Source organism: Berghia stephanieae, chromosome 9 (assembly GCF_034508935.2).
Source record: "Berghia stephanieae isolate SIO BIC M18660-M18661 chromosome 9, UCSD_Bste_1.3, whole genome shotgun sequence".
Classification (NCBI taxonomy): Eukaryota; Metazoa; Mollusca; class Gastropoda; order Nudibranchia; family Aeolidiidae; genus Berghia; species Berghia stephanieae.
The window spans coordinates 15,973,307-15,990,123 of NC_088368.1; the positions used below are offsets into that span (position 1 = coordinate 15,973,307).

General features: G+C 35.5%; 1 protein-coding gene across 2 annotated transcripts; it reads left to right on the forward strand.

Annotated features, from left to right (window-relative positions):
• Nucleotides 1-536: 536 nt before the first annotated feature.
• On the forward strand, nucleotides 537-15,014 carry LOC144979768 (uncharacterized). 2 transcript variants are annotated; one of them, XM_078926837.1, is made up of 5 exons: nucleotides 537-757; nucleotides 1,643-1,761; nucleotides 3,197-3,292; nucleotides 4,242-4,333; nucleotides 6,030-15,014. In XM_078926837.1, the coding sequence occupies exons 1-5, from the start codon at nucleotides 557-559 to the stop codon at nucleotides 7,070-7,072; spliced, it is 1,551 nt and encodes a 516-aa protein (XP_078782963.1). In that variant the 5' UTR covers nucleotides 537-556; the 3' UTR covers nucleotides 7,073-15,014. The 2 variants fall into 2 exon arrangements, with proteins under 2 accessions (XP_078782963.1, XP_078782964.1); XM_078926838.1 differs by having other exon boundaries at nucleotides 537-718.
• The last annotated feature ends 1,803 nt before the right edge of the window (nucleotides 15,015-16,817 follow it).

Consider the following 16,817-nt stretch of genomic DNA (forward strand, 5'->3'; position numbering starts at 1 on the left):
CCAGTTTGGCATTTTAAATGCCAGATTCCAAAAATCTGGCATTTTTGAAAACCGTTTGGCATTAGAAAAATCGTTTGGCATTTGGCATTTTCATTTGGCATTTTCTTTTCTTGTATATTATACTTCAAATGACACCTTTTCTTAATTAAGTTTCATAAGAAACACGAAACAGTAAGTTTTCTTAATTGTCAATAATTATTTAACGGTTTACGTATTTACCTTTCATGTTAATGTATTTCTTTTTCATTCTTAAAATCCAACCGTGGTGTAGTGGTTTAGCACTCCACTTAGTAGTCAGTAGGTAAAAAATTACCCCAACAGGAAATTTAGTATAATTCAAAAAAAAAAAAAAAAGAAAAGAAAAGAAAACACGCAAGCCACCAGGATATGATAGTAAATTGTCTATCAAAAGTGAGTAGTTTTCTTAGTGGGGGTGGGAGTCAACAGACTTTGGCATTTTTTTGGAGTGTTTTGGCATTTTTTGAGTCTTCCCCTGGCATTTTGTTGAAAAATAATCTGGCAACCCTGACCTAAACTCGACTTACAAATTAGGAAAATGCCGAAATTATGCTCATATGGAACTTGCAACAACGACTCCCGGTACCCTGAACGTTTGGTCGGAGGGGTATTTTTTATTCCCTTCCCAAATCCGAAAAAGCAATATGAAAAGTGTGTGAGATGGATTTCTCTATGCGGTCGACCCCCTGAAAGACTCAATGTGAGCAAGATAAACAGGAATAGATATGTTTGTTCAAAGGTATTAGGATAGATGTAAAAATATTTTAGGTCTTCTACACGCGTCCATCCCTACTTTAAAAAGACTTTATTCACTTTAACTTAAATATTTTGTCGATATATATAAATCCAACAAGAGAGGCCTTCCGCACATTCATCGCTTTGACTGGATCTTTCAGGCCCAAGGCGTAAAACCTTGATTGATTTTGATTGGTAAAAGTTTTAAAATGTCCATATATGACAACATTCATGTGAATGTCGTGGCCGAATGGAAGGCTTGTCGAAATCGACGCCGTGTGGTCGAATCCTGGCTCTGCTACTTTTTATTTATTATTTTTTTAATTTTTGGTCTTCTTTCTACGGAGCGTTGCAAATGATAAATGCTCCCCCCTGTTTTTTTTTTTTCTGCTTTTAGATTTAAAATCTCTCTCTCTCTCTCTCTCTCTCTCTCTCTCTCTCTCTCTCTCTCTCTCTCTCTCTCTCTCTCTCTCTCTCTCTCTCTCTCTCTCTCTCTCTCGGTCGCTTTCTATTGAATTGCAAATATTGTAATAAACATAATAACACTGGTGATGATGATGATGATATTAATAATAATAATAATAGATAGTAAGAATAAGTATTTTTTTAAAAATACGAAACAGAACAAATAATTACAGAGCAAAATATATGAATTAAAATTGAACGATTACAAGAGAAATAAAAAATTCAATTAATTTTAAAATTCCTGCTCGGTATAAGAACAGAACAAAAGGGAAAACAATAAAATCACGTGGGAAGAAAAAAAAAACGAAGAAAAAAATGAGGGATCACATCATCGTCATCATCATCGTCACCATCATCATCATCATCATCATCATCATTTATATTATTATTATTATTTTATTTTTATTTTTTCCTCATCAAATAGCATTTCAAAGATGGCAAGGGCCCAACTGAAGAATATCCAGACCCTGCACCATCTCTTGGGCCTTCAAGAAGTCCAATGCGAGTGAGACCACCACCAAAAGAGGGAACAAATAGTCCAAGGTTAGAAGATGATAAGTGTTTTCATGCCCTACTCATTTAAGAGTGACTTTGTTGTCAAAATGGCAATAATTGATAATTTTTTCAAATGTTTATATATTATATATATTATATATATTATATATATATATATATATATATTATACATATATATATATATTATATATATATATATATATATATATATATATATATATATATATATATATATATATTATATATATATATAATTTACATTTATATTGCAGCTTGACACAGCAAATATATTCTTTAATCATGACCTATCACATGCCAAGCTGTGTGATCTTATGTTACCTGAGTCGGGCTTATAAGGTGCTGTTCTAACATGGCATAATATACCTCTAAATAGTAGAAATATGGCATGAAGCTCATTTTAGTTCTATTTCAACATGTTACAAAGTTGCCAATTTTCCATATATTTACGGAATTCAGAATGTTATAAACCCTCAGTATATTTTCCAATCACTTGCTAAACGGAAAAAAAAATTAAGTACATAATGTCTTTTTAACTGTAGTTCAGGGCTTAGAAAAGGGTCAGTCTGTGTGTGTGTTTGGGTAAAATTTCAGTAAATTGAGTTGGCAACCCTGGTTAAATCATCAGTTAGTTCATATTTTTGTCAAACTGGGGCAATGCTCAATCATAGCTGCCAACTGTCCTGGTAAAATTGGGACTATCCCAATTTTGCATTGTGATGAAAATTTATATATAAAAAAGATTGGACTGTTTATATGTATGGAAATGACCCTTGCTTGTCCCATGATTATGCCTTTATGGCTAGTAAATTAACATAAGAAACAGAAAAAATGCTTTAAATCTAGATGATATCACATGTCCAAACATACTGCTGTTTTGGGTCATACCGGTATTGTGCGTTATAGGGTGTTCCATTTTAGTCCCTTGAAAAGTTGGCAGCAAGCTATGCTCATTAGATAAATATGATAGCTGCTTTACGTGAATAACATGGATGGAATGGCAAAAATGATGTTGCTGTATAAAGGTCATTACATTGGATCAATAAATTAAATGATGGCAAAATAGAGGGAGATCCCTTTTTTTTTTAGATGAGATGATAAGGGTTGATTATCAGAGGATATTAAGATGCAAGGCAAGGAAGCTTCTTGTTTAGTGGTTGTCAGGCAAGAATCATCATTATTCTTTTCTTTTATATAACATTACTAAGACTGACAGATCCAGGATTTCATTTTAAGAAGAAATGTCCAATAAAATGCATTATATCGATATTTTTTTTTCAAATGACGAAAGGTTCTAGACGAAAAACAAATTTCAGGACTTTGATGGTACTTACAAAGGAAATATCGTTTCATCTAAAGGTGTAAGAAAGTTGCAGAGAATTGTTGTTAATTGTCCAAATAAATTTACTGACACCCTTAAAATATATTTTTTTTTTCCATGTAGTTGTGACGTGGACACTCAATCGGGTTCTATGAGACGAATTGTGATTGGCAAGAAGTCACGCATTTATTTTGGCAAGAAGTCACCCGTTTATTGCAGGTGTGATTTTATTCTATTGGAAATATGAAGTATTAGAATGCTTTATTTTGGTGATATCCAGTAATGCTCAGTGCTGTATAATTATTTTGTCAATTAGATCTTAATCACTTCTTTTTCAATACACTTGAATTTTTGACTAATTGTATGCAATACATTAACAGACTTGTCGACCAATAGGATTTCTCATATTTTGATTCACTTTTAGAGGTCCAAATTATAATATGGGAATGTTGACTCAAAAATGCTGAATGCAGAAAGTCGGAGTTTGTGGTAAGAATGAGGGGGGGGGGGGGAATCATGATAGTGGAAGTATTGAAGGTTATTGAATATCGTCGCGGCCTAGATGTGAACCTGAGTATCCAGACAAAAGAATGTCACAGGAATTATAGGCATAGTGGTCAACTGTCCTGATTCGGCGATCTGGAGAAAAAATTAAAGAAAAAAAATTGGGCTGTTTATGTGTTTAACTGACCCTTGCATTTTCCAGGGTTATGTTTTTTGACCAGCAAATTAAAACAAGGATCAGAAAAAGCTCTAAATCTAGATTATATTATTTAATAGTCTGAACATACTGATGTTTCTTTTTGTTTTAGAATGTCCCGTTTTAGCTCTGAAAATTGGCCGATATGTATAGGGTTATCCTTTGATCTGCTGGCTTGAAAAAAGTCTATATATGCAACGAATGTTATGTTTGAAAGTTTGAATAGTTGCACATATTGAAAATGTTTCTTTTTGTGTGGGAATATGAGAAAACAAACTGAAATGCTTGGGAAAAATATGATAGATCTTTTAAAATGGTTGAAGTTGGTTGGCAAGTATGCAATATAGACGAAAGCAAGTCCATAACTAATGAACTTTGTCAGAGAGCACAATTTCCTGCTGTCTTAATTTTTACTAAGCGCTTGTGATATTGAGGATTAATTCTAATTCTTTGTCCTTGTTTCAATAGCAAACCCATGCTTGGATATATTGGTTTGAGTAAGGTCCATCAACATCCCGTTGTTGACGAAAGTAGCACCTCAGCCCAGATTGAAGAGAAAAGTGAGTTCTGTCATTGTTAATTAATCAATTAATGGGAAAATTCTTAAAAATTAAATCACTGCATATCAGACCTGTAAATCCTTCCACTCACCAATAAAAAATTATCCGAATGCTCCACTCCAACTGTGCTAGTTATCATGTCACCACATGCTGTCCATCCTTTTGCTGTATGAAGCATCATTAATGTGCAACCTTAACATTGAGTAGTTTCCCTCACGATTTGAGCCTGCGAGTCAAAGGATGTCTGTGCTATTTTTAGGCTTCTACCAAAGCTCAACACATGATTTTCTCGACAGTGACATTGTTGATATAGTTGTATTCTGATGATTGAAACTGCGGTTTCAGGAAGTATGGCATCACTGTGGTTTTCATGATCAATTAGCATGATTGATGTGTAATTTACATTTGCTCTTGTCGTACACAATAGATACAATTAAATTAACAGCCAATTAAATGTGATACATGATGTAGAAGAATTAGTTTATGAAGCTCCCACCCCTGAAAAAGAGCAATTTGCTTTTGCACAAGAAAGGAATAAAAAAAGAAAGCTAAAAAAAAATTTATCCCCCCCTCCCCCCTTTACAAAAACAAAAAAGTTGGGATTAAAAAAAAAAGAGTAATCTAAGAATGAATCAGTCTTTTGGTTGTAGACCCGCTTTGTTGAACTTTATTTTTTCGAAGAAGTTTGTTCAATCTTCCATTCATAATAAATCAATAGAGTTAATAAGTTCATTTCATAGCTATACATCTAGAGAGGTTGCCTTGTCATGATTGAAGGGTTTGGATACCCCAAGGGACAGAAATCTCCATCTACTCAGCAAATTGGGAAACCTGACTAATTGGGACGATTGTAAAAACAAAACAAAAATCTCAGCTTTTATATAGCGCAATATCCATTTGACGTGCTCAAAGCGCTTTACAAAGGGTCCCTGATCAACAGCAAAACGTAACCTGTAGAAAGAAACAATACACCTGTCAGATGATATTACAATTTTTCCGGCCGAAAGAACGCTGTTAACGGCCAGGCACTTATTTTATACCTGAGTACAGTGACAGAATGTGAGTAAAGAGCCTTTTCCAAGGACTCAGCTATGTCCCGAACGAGGCTCGAACCCATGACCTACCTATCCAAAAGCGAGTGTCATAGCACTAGAACAGAGAGCTGCATCGTATTCATGACTATTTTCCTGGGTGAATAACTTATTTGCACTTTGTTCTAAGCCGAAATTTTTATTACAAAGTGCCTCCTCACTGTCTGATCTCATGTGGCATATGAGTCAGTTTTGCCTGTAATACACAATGATGATAATCTTCCGCAGATCCGTTGTATCCTGGGATTTTGGTATTTATTTTTTAAAATTTCAGCTTATTTTATAGAGTCATATAGAATTTCATGTGATGAACGCTCAAGCTACATATATACCTAACAAGAAATAAAGTGAATAGGAAAGTGCCAGAAGACAACAGAAAATAAAAAAGTTCCAGCGGCGATGGGGCTCAAATGGCCACTTTTCTGTTACGAAAACTCCGCCTGGCTGGGGAGATCATGACTATACGGGGTCGTGGGTAGCTCATCTCGGGTTGTTGTATACAAATGTAAAATATTGCCTGAAATAACCGGGGAGAAAAAACATTATTGTATGACTGAAATGTCAAAATTGTTTATCTATTATTTGTTGTTTTTTTTCTCTTTCAGGGATTAGCCCAACAGACACGTTGATGCTTAGTTGTGAAGTAACAGAGGAAACGGAGCTTGAGGAGACGAGGAGACAACATCAAGAATTGAAAGAAAGGCTTGAAATTAAAGACATAAAATATATCAAATGTGATGTTTTCAATGTTGATGATGTGATGGCAGACACAGTAACATTTAAATGTTATACTGGATTTATGCCCGAATCATTCAATACCATTTTTACATTTCTGGTACCATCTGATCAGCAATGTCCCTTTAACTATCCATACCAAAGTAAAGAAAGTTCTATTCTGACACTAAAGGATCAACTATTTTTTGTTCTATGTAAACTTAGACATGACTTTGATTTTAGTGATCTCTCAGTTCGTTTTGGATTGTCCATCCAATTTTCTTCCAGTCTGTTTATAGCATGGATTAATTATATGTATTTAAGATTTGGACAGGTAGAAATTTGGCCTTACAGAGCTGTCCTAATAGAACAAATGCCAGAAGATTTTAAGTCGGGATTCCCAAACACTTTTGCTGTTTTAAATTGTGCTGAATTGATAATTGAAAAACCCAGCTCTTATACTAGTGATACTTTAAAGGGACTAGTCGCTGTAGGTCCCAGGGGTTATATTCTTTTCAGTTCCAAGCTTTTTCCAGGAAGTACATCTGATAAAGACATTTTTGTTAACTCAGGAATTCAGGGACAACTTGAGAAATTGATAAAAGAAGGCGTTTTAAATCAAGGGGATGGGATTATAGCGGATGAGGGATTTAACATTAAGGCAGAAGTTGAGAACGTGGGCTTAAAACTGAATGTTCCTTCTTTTTCCCAATCAGAAAGGCAAATGTCTCAAGCTGATGCATTGTTGACAACAAAAATAACAAAACACCGAGAACATGTAGAGAGAGCAATGAGAAGGATTAAAGAATTCAAAATTTTAACTGGTAGGATTAAACTCAACTCAATTTCTTTTATCAATCAAGTTTGGTTTACATGTAGTATGTTGACAAATTACATGCCTCCTTTTATTAAATGTGAAGATGGCTCAATCTGAAAAAAGTGTGTATGAAACACACCAAAATCACAACTGAGAATTGAACCTCAGGTCATGCTGGGATGACAAGTACTTTCTTGGCGATTAATTGCAATCGTGGTAGGGCTTTTGAATGGTCTTTCCTTCATGCCAAAGGGTTCTTGTCACCACAGATTCACCGACTTTTTAAATAATGCCAGATTTCCATTTCTGCTGCTGACATTGTTTTTGTTGCACTTCTCTCCAAAAGACTGGCTTCTCCGTCAAAATCTGACCAGAGAAGACTTGGGTTATTTTGCAGGAGGTGGTGCAACTTGATCATCATCATCTTGTGTGGTCTAGTGGTATGACACTCGCTTTCGGATTGGAAGGTCCTGGGTTCAAGCCTCACTCAACGCATAGTTGAGTCCTTGGCGAAGGCTCTTTACTCACATTCTCTCACTGTACTCAGGTGTAAAATGAATATCCAGCTGTTAACAGCATTGTCTGTAGAGGGTAGAGAAGACAGGAAGTGCCTCCTTGCCCACTATGGGGGATGGTGACTCTTTGTCAGTACTCGCTGTTTCTTTGCAGGTTGGATTGAATTTTCTTCTTGCTCCCTCTTGGATTTGTGTTTCAATTAATCCAAGTGAGATGAAACACTTGATTTTCTTGAGCGATTGAGAACAATGTTGCATGAGGTGCAAAACAACTTTTCACCAGCAACATGCGTTTCTCTCGGAAATTGCACCTCGAGTTCTTTGCCTGTCTTGGTGCCACACATTAAATACCAAATCATGGTAGAATTTTTATTTTGTCTTATGCAGTTTTCTGCATGTAAATAAAGTTCTTGTTCTCCCAGTCCATAGTTTGTAAAAAAAAAAAATGTGAAAGAGAAATAACACAATTGTCTCCCTTTCCTGTCTTGAGGCGTTGATTAAAAAATTGACCTGATGGGTTAGACTTTCACAATTCACACAAAATATTCAACATTGGTCCAGATTGAAGGGGATCTGAGGGATAAAGTTTTTGCTGTGCAAAATCAAATGAATAATATACTTTATTAAGAACAATGGTTAAAAGTTCGAAAATTGATGATAAAAAGAACTCATGTAGGACAAGTAGTGTAAACTTTGACTCCATTTAAAAAAACATTTTTTTAAGATCCCCTAAATTTGGCTTTTATTCGAACGACAGTGCCATTTCCTTGTCTCCGTTGCTTCTTGGATGCATCAATCTTGTCAGATGGTTTCATGAGAGATACATCTGCTAGCTGAAGAGTCTTTCCTCTTTGAAGAAAATCTCTCTCCATAATTGTTACAATTGTTATTTCTGTCACAGTAGGGCGAAGTAATAAGAACAATGGTTTCTGAAAATTTATCATCAATTTATCAACTATCATAGGACACTTACTCTACACATTGACTCCGTTAAAAAAAAATAATTTCAGATCCTCTAAATTGCTAACTTTTGGCACTTTTGGTACGACAGTGCCTGTTTCCTTGTCTCCGTTGAACGAAATATTTCTTTGTTTTACAGAATTGGTAAAAGCAATATTTTGTAATTTCTTAGGTTCTATTTTTTCTGCTTCCTTCGTAAATTTCCAGTAAACTGGTATGTCGATAAACATTTTATGACAGACAAGACAATTAATCATTTCTACATAATACAAAGCTGATGCAACATGGACACAACACTCTGACATACCAAACATACATAGACAATGTGCAGTTGACAGTGTTCCCTTGTTTGTGACAACAACCCAAGGATGTTTCACCTTCCCCAACAAAATAATGTTTGACGAATATTTTAAAACTTCTTCCACCCAGCCATTGTACGCTTGGTTTTAGACATTTAGTTTTTAATTGCCTTAAATTGTTCCAATGTGTAGGAGCTTGTCGTTAAAACTAGATAATTAAAAACATCAGCATAGCTGGCAGTGGGATATGTTTTCAAACGTCTTTCTTTTTGGATGCATCAATCATGTCAGATGGTTTCACAAGAGATACATCTGCTAGCTGTAGAATCTTTCCTCTTAGAAGAAAATCTGTCTCCATAATAACTACAATTGTTATTTCTATCACAGGAGGGAGAAGTCATAAGAATGGTTAAAATTCCGAAAATTGATTATAAAAAGAACTCCTGTAGGACAAGTAGTTTAAACATTGACTCCATTTAAAAAAAAAAAAATTTCAGATCCTCTAAATTGTTAAATTTGTCACTTTTCGAACAACAGTGCCTGTTTCCTTGTCTCTATTGAACGAAATATTTCTTTGTTTTACAGAATTGGTAAAATCAATATCTTGTAATTTCTTAGGTTCTATTTTTTCTGCTTCCTTCACACATTTCCAGTAAACTGGTATGTCGATAAACATTTTATGACAGACAAGACAATTAATCATTTCTACATAATACAAAGCTGATGCAACATGGACACAACACTCTGACATATCAAACATACAGCGACAATGTGCAGTTGACAGTTTTCCGTTGTTTGTGACAATCACCCAAGGTCTTTCGGAGGCAATCCTGAGTCTCAGTGAATGTTTTACCTTCCCCAACAAAATAATGTTTGACGAATATTTTAAAACTTCTTCCACCCAGCCATTGTACGCTTGGTTTTAGGCCTTTAAGTTTTCATTGCCTTAAATTGTTCCAATGTGTAGAAGCTTGTCGTTAAAACTAGATAATTAAAAACATTAGCATAGCTGACAGTGGGATACGTTTTTAAATGTCTTGCTTCTTGGATGCATCAATCATGTCAGATGGTTTCATAAGAGATACATCTGCTAGCTGTAGAATCTTTTCTCTGTGAAGAAAATCTGTCTTCATAATAACTACAATTGTTTTTTCTATCACAGTAGGGAGAAGTAATAAGAACAATGGTTAAAAGTCTGAAAATTGATGATAAAAACAACTCGCTTAGGGCAAGTAGTGTAAACATTGACTCCCTTTAAAAAAACAGTTTTATATGGTAACTTGATCTTTACAAAGTTGACGATCTTCGTTTGTCTGGGACTTTCGCCATTACCGTTCAGGAGCTTTCCCATTCAGCAGCTCTATGGCGTCTTTTTGCAACCATGATTTTGTTCGTCATCTATGGAGCAGTTTGTCGTCTGGTCACCTTTTCTTGTGTGCAATGGTGCATGATGGTCGAGAATTTTGCGCAGTGTGGCATTATAGGGAACAGCTGTAAGTTGTGATACTGTTTCTACAGTGCTGGAGAATTCTTCAGTTTTAATTGATCCTATGTTACAGGATGTAACAAGCGACTTTATTTTGGGTTGTTTCGATTGGTTTATGTTGAACATAATGATGAAGTGGTCGGATATGATTTTATCATGTACAGTTAAATTGTAGATTGGGCAAGTTGTAGTGTTTGTTGCAACGCAATCTAAGATATGGGCTTTGTTATGGGTAGGAGTTGAAACGATCTGTAAAAGATGATGGAATAATAATAATATAAATCTTTGTTTAACTAATCTATTATAAACAACAGTAGGCTGAATAGCACTCATTCTTTTTATCATAAACAAGTTCTTTTTATAATGCTCATAATCAGCACAACCTCTTCCATGTCTGGGTCTCTGTTTTTCACAGAGGTTGATAATTGAGTCAATTTTTTATATTGAAAATTCAGAGGGATGCTGGAACTCGTACTCTTTCACGAGGTCACAACCCTCTCTCTCTTGCTTATGGTGATAGGTAGTTCTTGTCGTTTTCCTCATTGTCCTCATTTGGTTATGATATGGATGCCACACTGCCAATGATATTTGATCGTCGGCCATAGCAGCTTCCAGCTTCGACTTTTACATCTATGTCAATGTTCACCAGTTCTTGGTATAGTGGATGGAAGATGTGTATTGATAATTTAATTTATCCATATTGTCGTGTAACAATTTTTTTTTTGTTAAATACTATCTTGAGACATGAATGCAATCCTTCCTCTTTTAAATCCAAATGAAAAATAGGTAGAATCGCATCTGATGTTGAAGTTTCTGATAACTCATCAGGGGTCTGAAGACACAAAGTTGTTTCTGGTGTCAGAAGTGAATTTTCACGTTTGTCAATGTTGGGATGCTATGACTGGGTGCGTTATCCATTAACAGCAGAATTTTTCGTCCATTTGCACGCATCTCACGGTCCAAGAAAGCAAGCCAGTCCATAATTACACACGGTCTTCCAGGCTTTCTTGTTGTTATACCAATGACAGATTTTGTTGGGGTTGAAGCCAGAGTTGACTTTCCCAAAACACCTAGGTCTCTTGTATTTCCTGATAACTAACGGTTTATGCCTGTCAGATCCTGTAGAGTATGGCATCAATATGGTGGTCATTCTGTCCTTTGTCTGCTTCTTTCCAGCTACAGGACCTCATCCTTCCTTCTCATTCGATTTGGCCTATTCTTTATTCTTTTATGTTTATTACATTGAAGAAAGACATCAAATGAAACCAACCATTTTGAAAATGAAATTTTTAAAAGAGTTTCAGAAGTGGTTTAAGGCCAAACCCAATACCGTCTACTTGGACTTTTCAAAGTCTGTTAGAGATGAGAAAAGTATACCATTTTAGCTAGTTACCATGTAGAAAAATTTTATGAAAATCTGAACATTCCTTCATAATATCAGGGCAATTTATATTTGATCAACCCTCGAATAGATGATAGAAATAGGAGACTCATTTTGTTTGGTGAATGATGATTAATTTATATTAGAGATGGCCATTGATTATTATCTCTAGTGTGACTTCTCGATAATTTGGTTGCGAGTGAAAATTTTCGTACATTGAATTCCATCTGTTGGTTTAATTGAATCACTGTTTCTTACAAGATACTGCTGTCTGAACGAGTCACCTATGTCATTATAAATGAGATTGTCTACATGTTCTTTTCTAATATGTATAAGAAAAATAAAAACACCAAGATTGTGGATTGTGCTTGTTGTTAAAGCTATGGCTAAACTGTAGTTCTACATATGGAAATTACAACCATGAATATATCAAGTCAAGTTTTGATTCATAAATAATACTATTATAAAATGTCTGTTTTCTTTTTACCTTCTTTATTGGGCAGGGAGGTCACTTGTGTCTCCCTTATTCCATTTTCTAGCTTGCCTTTAGTCTTTGTCTTGGAATGAGATTACCTAGTTTTGGCTGGGAGGGTGTAATGTGGTATTAAGTGGAGATTCAATTTTTATTCACGAAAATTTTATGTAATAATTCCCACCTCTCGAGCGTTTTACATGGGTTGTCAGCTCCTGCACTCACAGAATCGCCCTTTTCATTTAAATTGAATTATAGAGGTCTGCAAATCCTATGATTTCCCCGTTACATGAAAATATTAAACAGCAGTGATGAGTGGCTCGTATAGCTGTCTTAGAATACAACCTTCACAATACAATGAAACAAGTTTCAGTCCCACTTATAATTGACAATAAAAGTAAGCCGGAATTATTGTTTTAAATAGTTCGGTACGTATTTACATGTCTTTTTAATGTTTGTTTTTCATCATGGGGCACTAACAAGAAACCACAATATTTTCTTATTGTTGTAACTCTTAACTTGGTGGCAGCTGAGACCCTTAGCCGATCTGGCCATCTCTCAGGTCTTGATTGTAGGGGTGACGTTTGATGCAATGGTAGGAAATTGGACGCTCTTCCTGTGTCCATACAAGTAAGAGATTGAAGTCTGGTTTGATATAATGAATATCTGGTCTTGATTGTAGGGGTGACGTTTGATGCAATGGTAGAAAGTTGGACGTTCTTCCTGTGTCCATACTAGGAAGGGATTGCTACTTGGTTTGATACAATGAATATCTGGTCTTGATTGTAGGGGTGACGTTTGATGCAATGGTAGAAGGTTGGACGTTCTTCCTGTGTCCATACTAGGAAGGGATTGTTAGTTGGTTTGATATAATGAATATCTGGTCTTGATTGTAGGGGTGACGTTTGATGCAATGGTAGAAAGTTGGACGTTCTTCCTGTGTCCATACTAGGAAGGGATTGAAGTCTGGTTTGATGTAATGAATATCTGGTCTTGATTGTAGGGGTGACGTTTTGATGCAATGGTAGAAAGTTGGACGTTCTTCCTGTGTCCATACTAGGAAGGGATTGCTACTTGGTTTGATATAATGAATATCTGGTCTTGATTGTAGGGGTGACGTTTGATGCAATGGTAGAAAGTTGGACGTTCTTCCTGTGTCCATACTAGGAAGGGATTGTTACTTGGTTTGATATAATGAATATCTGGTCTTGATTGTAGGGGTGACGTTTGATGCAATGGTAGAAAGTTGGACGTTCTTCCTGTGTCCATACTAGGAAGGGATTGAAGTCTGGTTTGATGTAATGAATATCTGGTCTTGATTGTAGGGGTGACGTTTGATGCAATGGTAGAAAGTTGGACGTTCTTCCTGTGTCCATACTAGGAAGGGATTGCTACTTGGTTTGATGTAATGAATATCTGGTCTTGATTGTAGGGGTGACGTTTGATGCAATGGTAGAAGGTTGGACGTTCTTCCTGTGTCCATACTAGGAAGGGATTGTTACTTGGTTTGATACAATGAATATCTGGTCTTGATTGTAGGGGTGACGTTTGATGCAATGGTAGAAGGTTAGACGTTCTTCCTGTGTCCATACTAGGAAGGGATTGTTACTTGGTTTGATGTAATGAATATCTGGTCTTGATTGTAGGGGTGACGTTTGATGCAATGGTAGAAGGTTAGACGTTCTTCCTGTGTCCATACTAGGAAGGGATTGTTACTTGGTTTGATATAATGAATATCTGGTCTTGATTGTAGGGGTGACGTTTGATGCAGTGGTAGAAAGTTGGACGTTCTTCCTGTGTCCATACTCGGAAGGGATTGTTGTCTGGTTTGATATAATAAATATAAACAGGCCATCAGATTTCTCTTGATTTAACCCATTGCCGCCCAAATCGCCCGTAATCGCCCGCTCAGAAAACATCTGCATAAGTCCGGATCGCCCGATATCGCCCGCCAGGTACCCAGTGTCATTGAACCCGTATATTAAAAATGTGTGTAGAACCACTTCTTTTTAATTGAAAAACGAAAGTAGAGAAAGAGTAAAAGCGAAACTAGCCATTTCCCGATTGTTTTTATCTCAATTCGTTTGTCTGCTGCGATTTTTTGAAGTTTGTCGACCAAATCGGTTGTGGTAACGTCCTTTTTTTTTTTTTTTTGCTGGAATGGCGTTTGAATTACTCAATTCTCGGCGTGATCAACGTTTTTTAATGGATAGTGATGATGATAGTACTCATTCAGACACTGAATCAGACATTGAGGTTGAGTTGGATGCGCATTTTGATGACATTGACAATGGGTTTCATGTGTTTTAATATTATTACATATTTTTCACTTAAACATTTTTTTTTCAAATCAAAATATGAATCAATAGTCAAAAACAATACATCAAATTAAAGGCCATTCATTCTTCTTTCCAAAACAGCTTTTATTTTGTTTCTAGCATGCCTCACATTCTTGCAATTAATTTTTTAATGAAGTGTACTATGACATTTGGAAGAGTTATCTCCCCTCGCATGATCAGTGAGAATTTTTTCAGATTATGCCCGGGCAGCAATGGGTTAACTTCCTTAGCCTGACTGCTGAACTTGTGTGCCCTAAAGTCAGAACTAATAACATGTTCAAAATGGTACAAAGGGCTAAACCAGCCTAATAATATATAATAAAATAGTCTAACACTTGAACATTATAAATGTAGACTCATGAATAGTTTAAGTAACATAATTATAATGCTAATGCCCAGATAGCATGAAATAAACAAATGATAGGTACTCTGGCCTCAAGCATTACCAGACTGCATTAGATAAACAAAACTAGCTAAACTATGGTATTGTAAAGTATGATCAATTACATGTAACCAGGTCATAATGATGCCATGCATATCAACATTATAAGTATAGAGAGGTAATAGTATGCAGAAAAGTTGATACAGTCTGTAGATCAGAAAGAAATTTAAGAAAATTAAATTCAGTGTAATCCACTCACCCCTTTTTAATGAATATCACACCACTGAACTAGATAAACATGTCCGTTCTAGTAAGATATTTTTGTGGAAGAGAATGTATCGTTGTGAGGTGTATGTTTTATAATGCTAGCGCGACCTGTGTTGTAATCCCATGTGTCTTTGTTTCCCGATGATGAGGAGATGCGGAGTGTGAGCAATGAAGGTAGATTATGAGTTTTTTTCTCAAGTAGGTGTGAAGTTTGAATCCTTTGCTAGGGGAGTGATTGCGTGTCAACCCAGTTGACATCTGGTTGTTGCCATAGGCCGGTAAATGCCATGGTATTTTTTCACTTGTGACAGAAGGAAACAGTCAAATATATAGGGCAGTAAAGTTAGGTGCCCCAAACGTAAACAATAACAAGTTGCTAGTGATTTCCGTTTGGGACCGGAATAATTTACGCACAATATAGGTCTCCCAATTTTGTAGTTTGAGTTGTAGGCAATACACTTTCAGTATTGAAAATATGTTTACATAAAATCTAACAGTTGCAGAAATAATAATATAAGGCTAAATTATTATGAAAATCGGGCTCCGAATAATTCTCGTTTTGTTCACACCAGCGCAATAATTGCTCTGGTCTAAAAATAGATAGACTGTAACTTTTGATAAATTTTACCTTTTGTTCCATAAAATATCCATATCTAGACATTATTTGATGCATGATCGAGTATTTATGAATATGTGTTTCTTTTGCCACCTAACAGCCAAATTTTAAAGGTTATTTATTTCTATTATTTACATTGGAACGTGAGCTGTCAAGACAGGAACATGTGGTTTGCCATGTGCTTCTCGACCTTTGTTTACGTTTGGGGCACCTAACTTTACTGCTCTATAGTCATAGTTCTGGGAGATAATATTTTTTCATTGTAAATCATCTCTGAGTTATGTACTGTGATATGTTTTTGTTTTGACTCTATAATGATGTGTAAGCATGAGTGTATTCCTCTTAGTGAAATCCTATGCCTTTGTCTCAATGAGACTTTTAGGTGATCTCAAAATAATTACTTTGATATTGTACTCTAGGAATTTACATCTACGATATTCCCTATTTGAATACTTTCCCTTTGTCATATTTTGTTCCGTTATGCTTTTAATATTCAATCTAGATTGTTTTTTTTACTTTCATATTTTCTTCATTTTTACTGGTGCTGAAATGACCTTAAAATATTACAAGCATAAAACCTTTTAAAACAAAAATAAAGTACAACGAAAATTGTGTTTATTTTGTTTCATGATTGCAAAGTTTTAAATAATGATATACTATGTAATAGAACCATATTGTTAAAATTCCTTATCTTTTGTTCTACAAGATATTTTTTATTGCTTTCCTTTCTCTGTTCTGCTTGGGATAGTTTGTTTTTGAAAATCCACTGCATCATTAAACATTTTTAAAAAATATATATATATAGTTTTCTGTCTCCTTGGAGATCCCTCTCCTTATTTTTGGGGCTTCCGTGTTGAAGATAGAGATGTTGATCCTTCTTTGTACTCCAGCTGCTGCCACTACTCCAGGGCGTTAATGAATCCCACAAAGTGGCTTGATGGGGTCCTTGACCTCCCATAATGGGCAGTAGGTCATGCTGTGTCTTCTATTCCTCTGTATCTGTTTTTTCAAAATGCTTTCTGTCTTTGACTTGGAATGAGATTTCTTGGTTTTGTCCTGGTTCTGATCGGATACCCTGGCTGAGAGGGAAACAGTCAAATGTATAGTTAGTTTTGGGAGAGGATATTTTTTTCCTTGTAAATCAT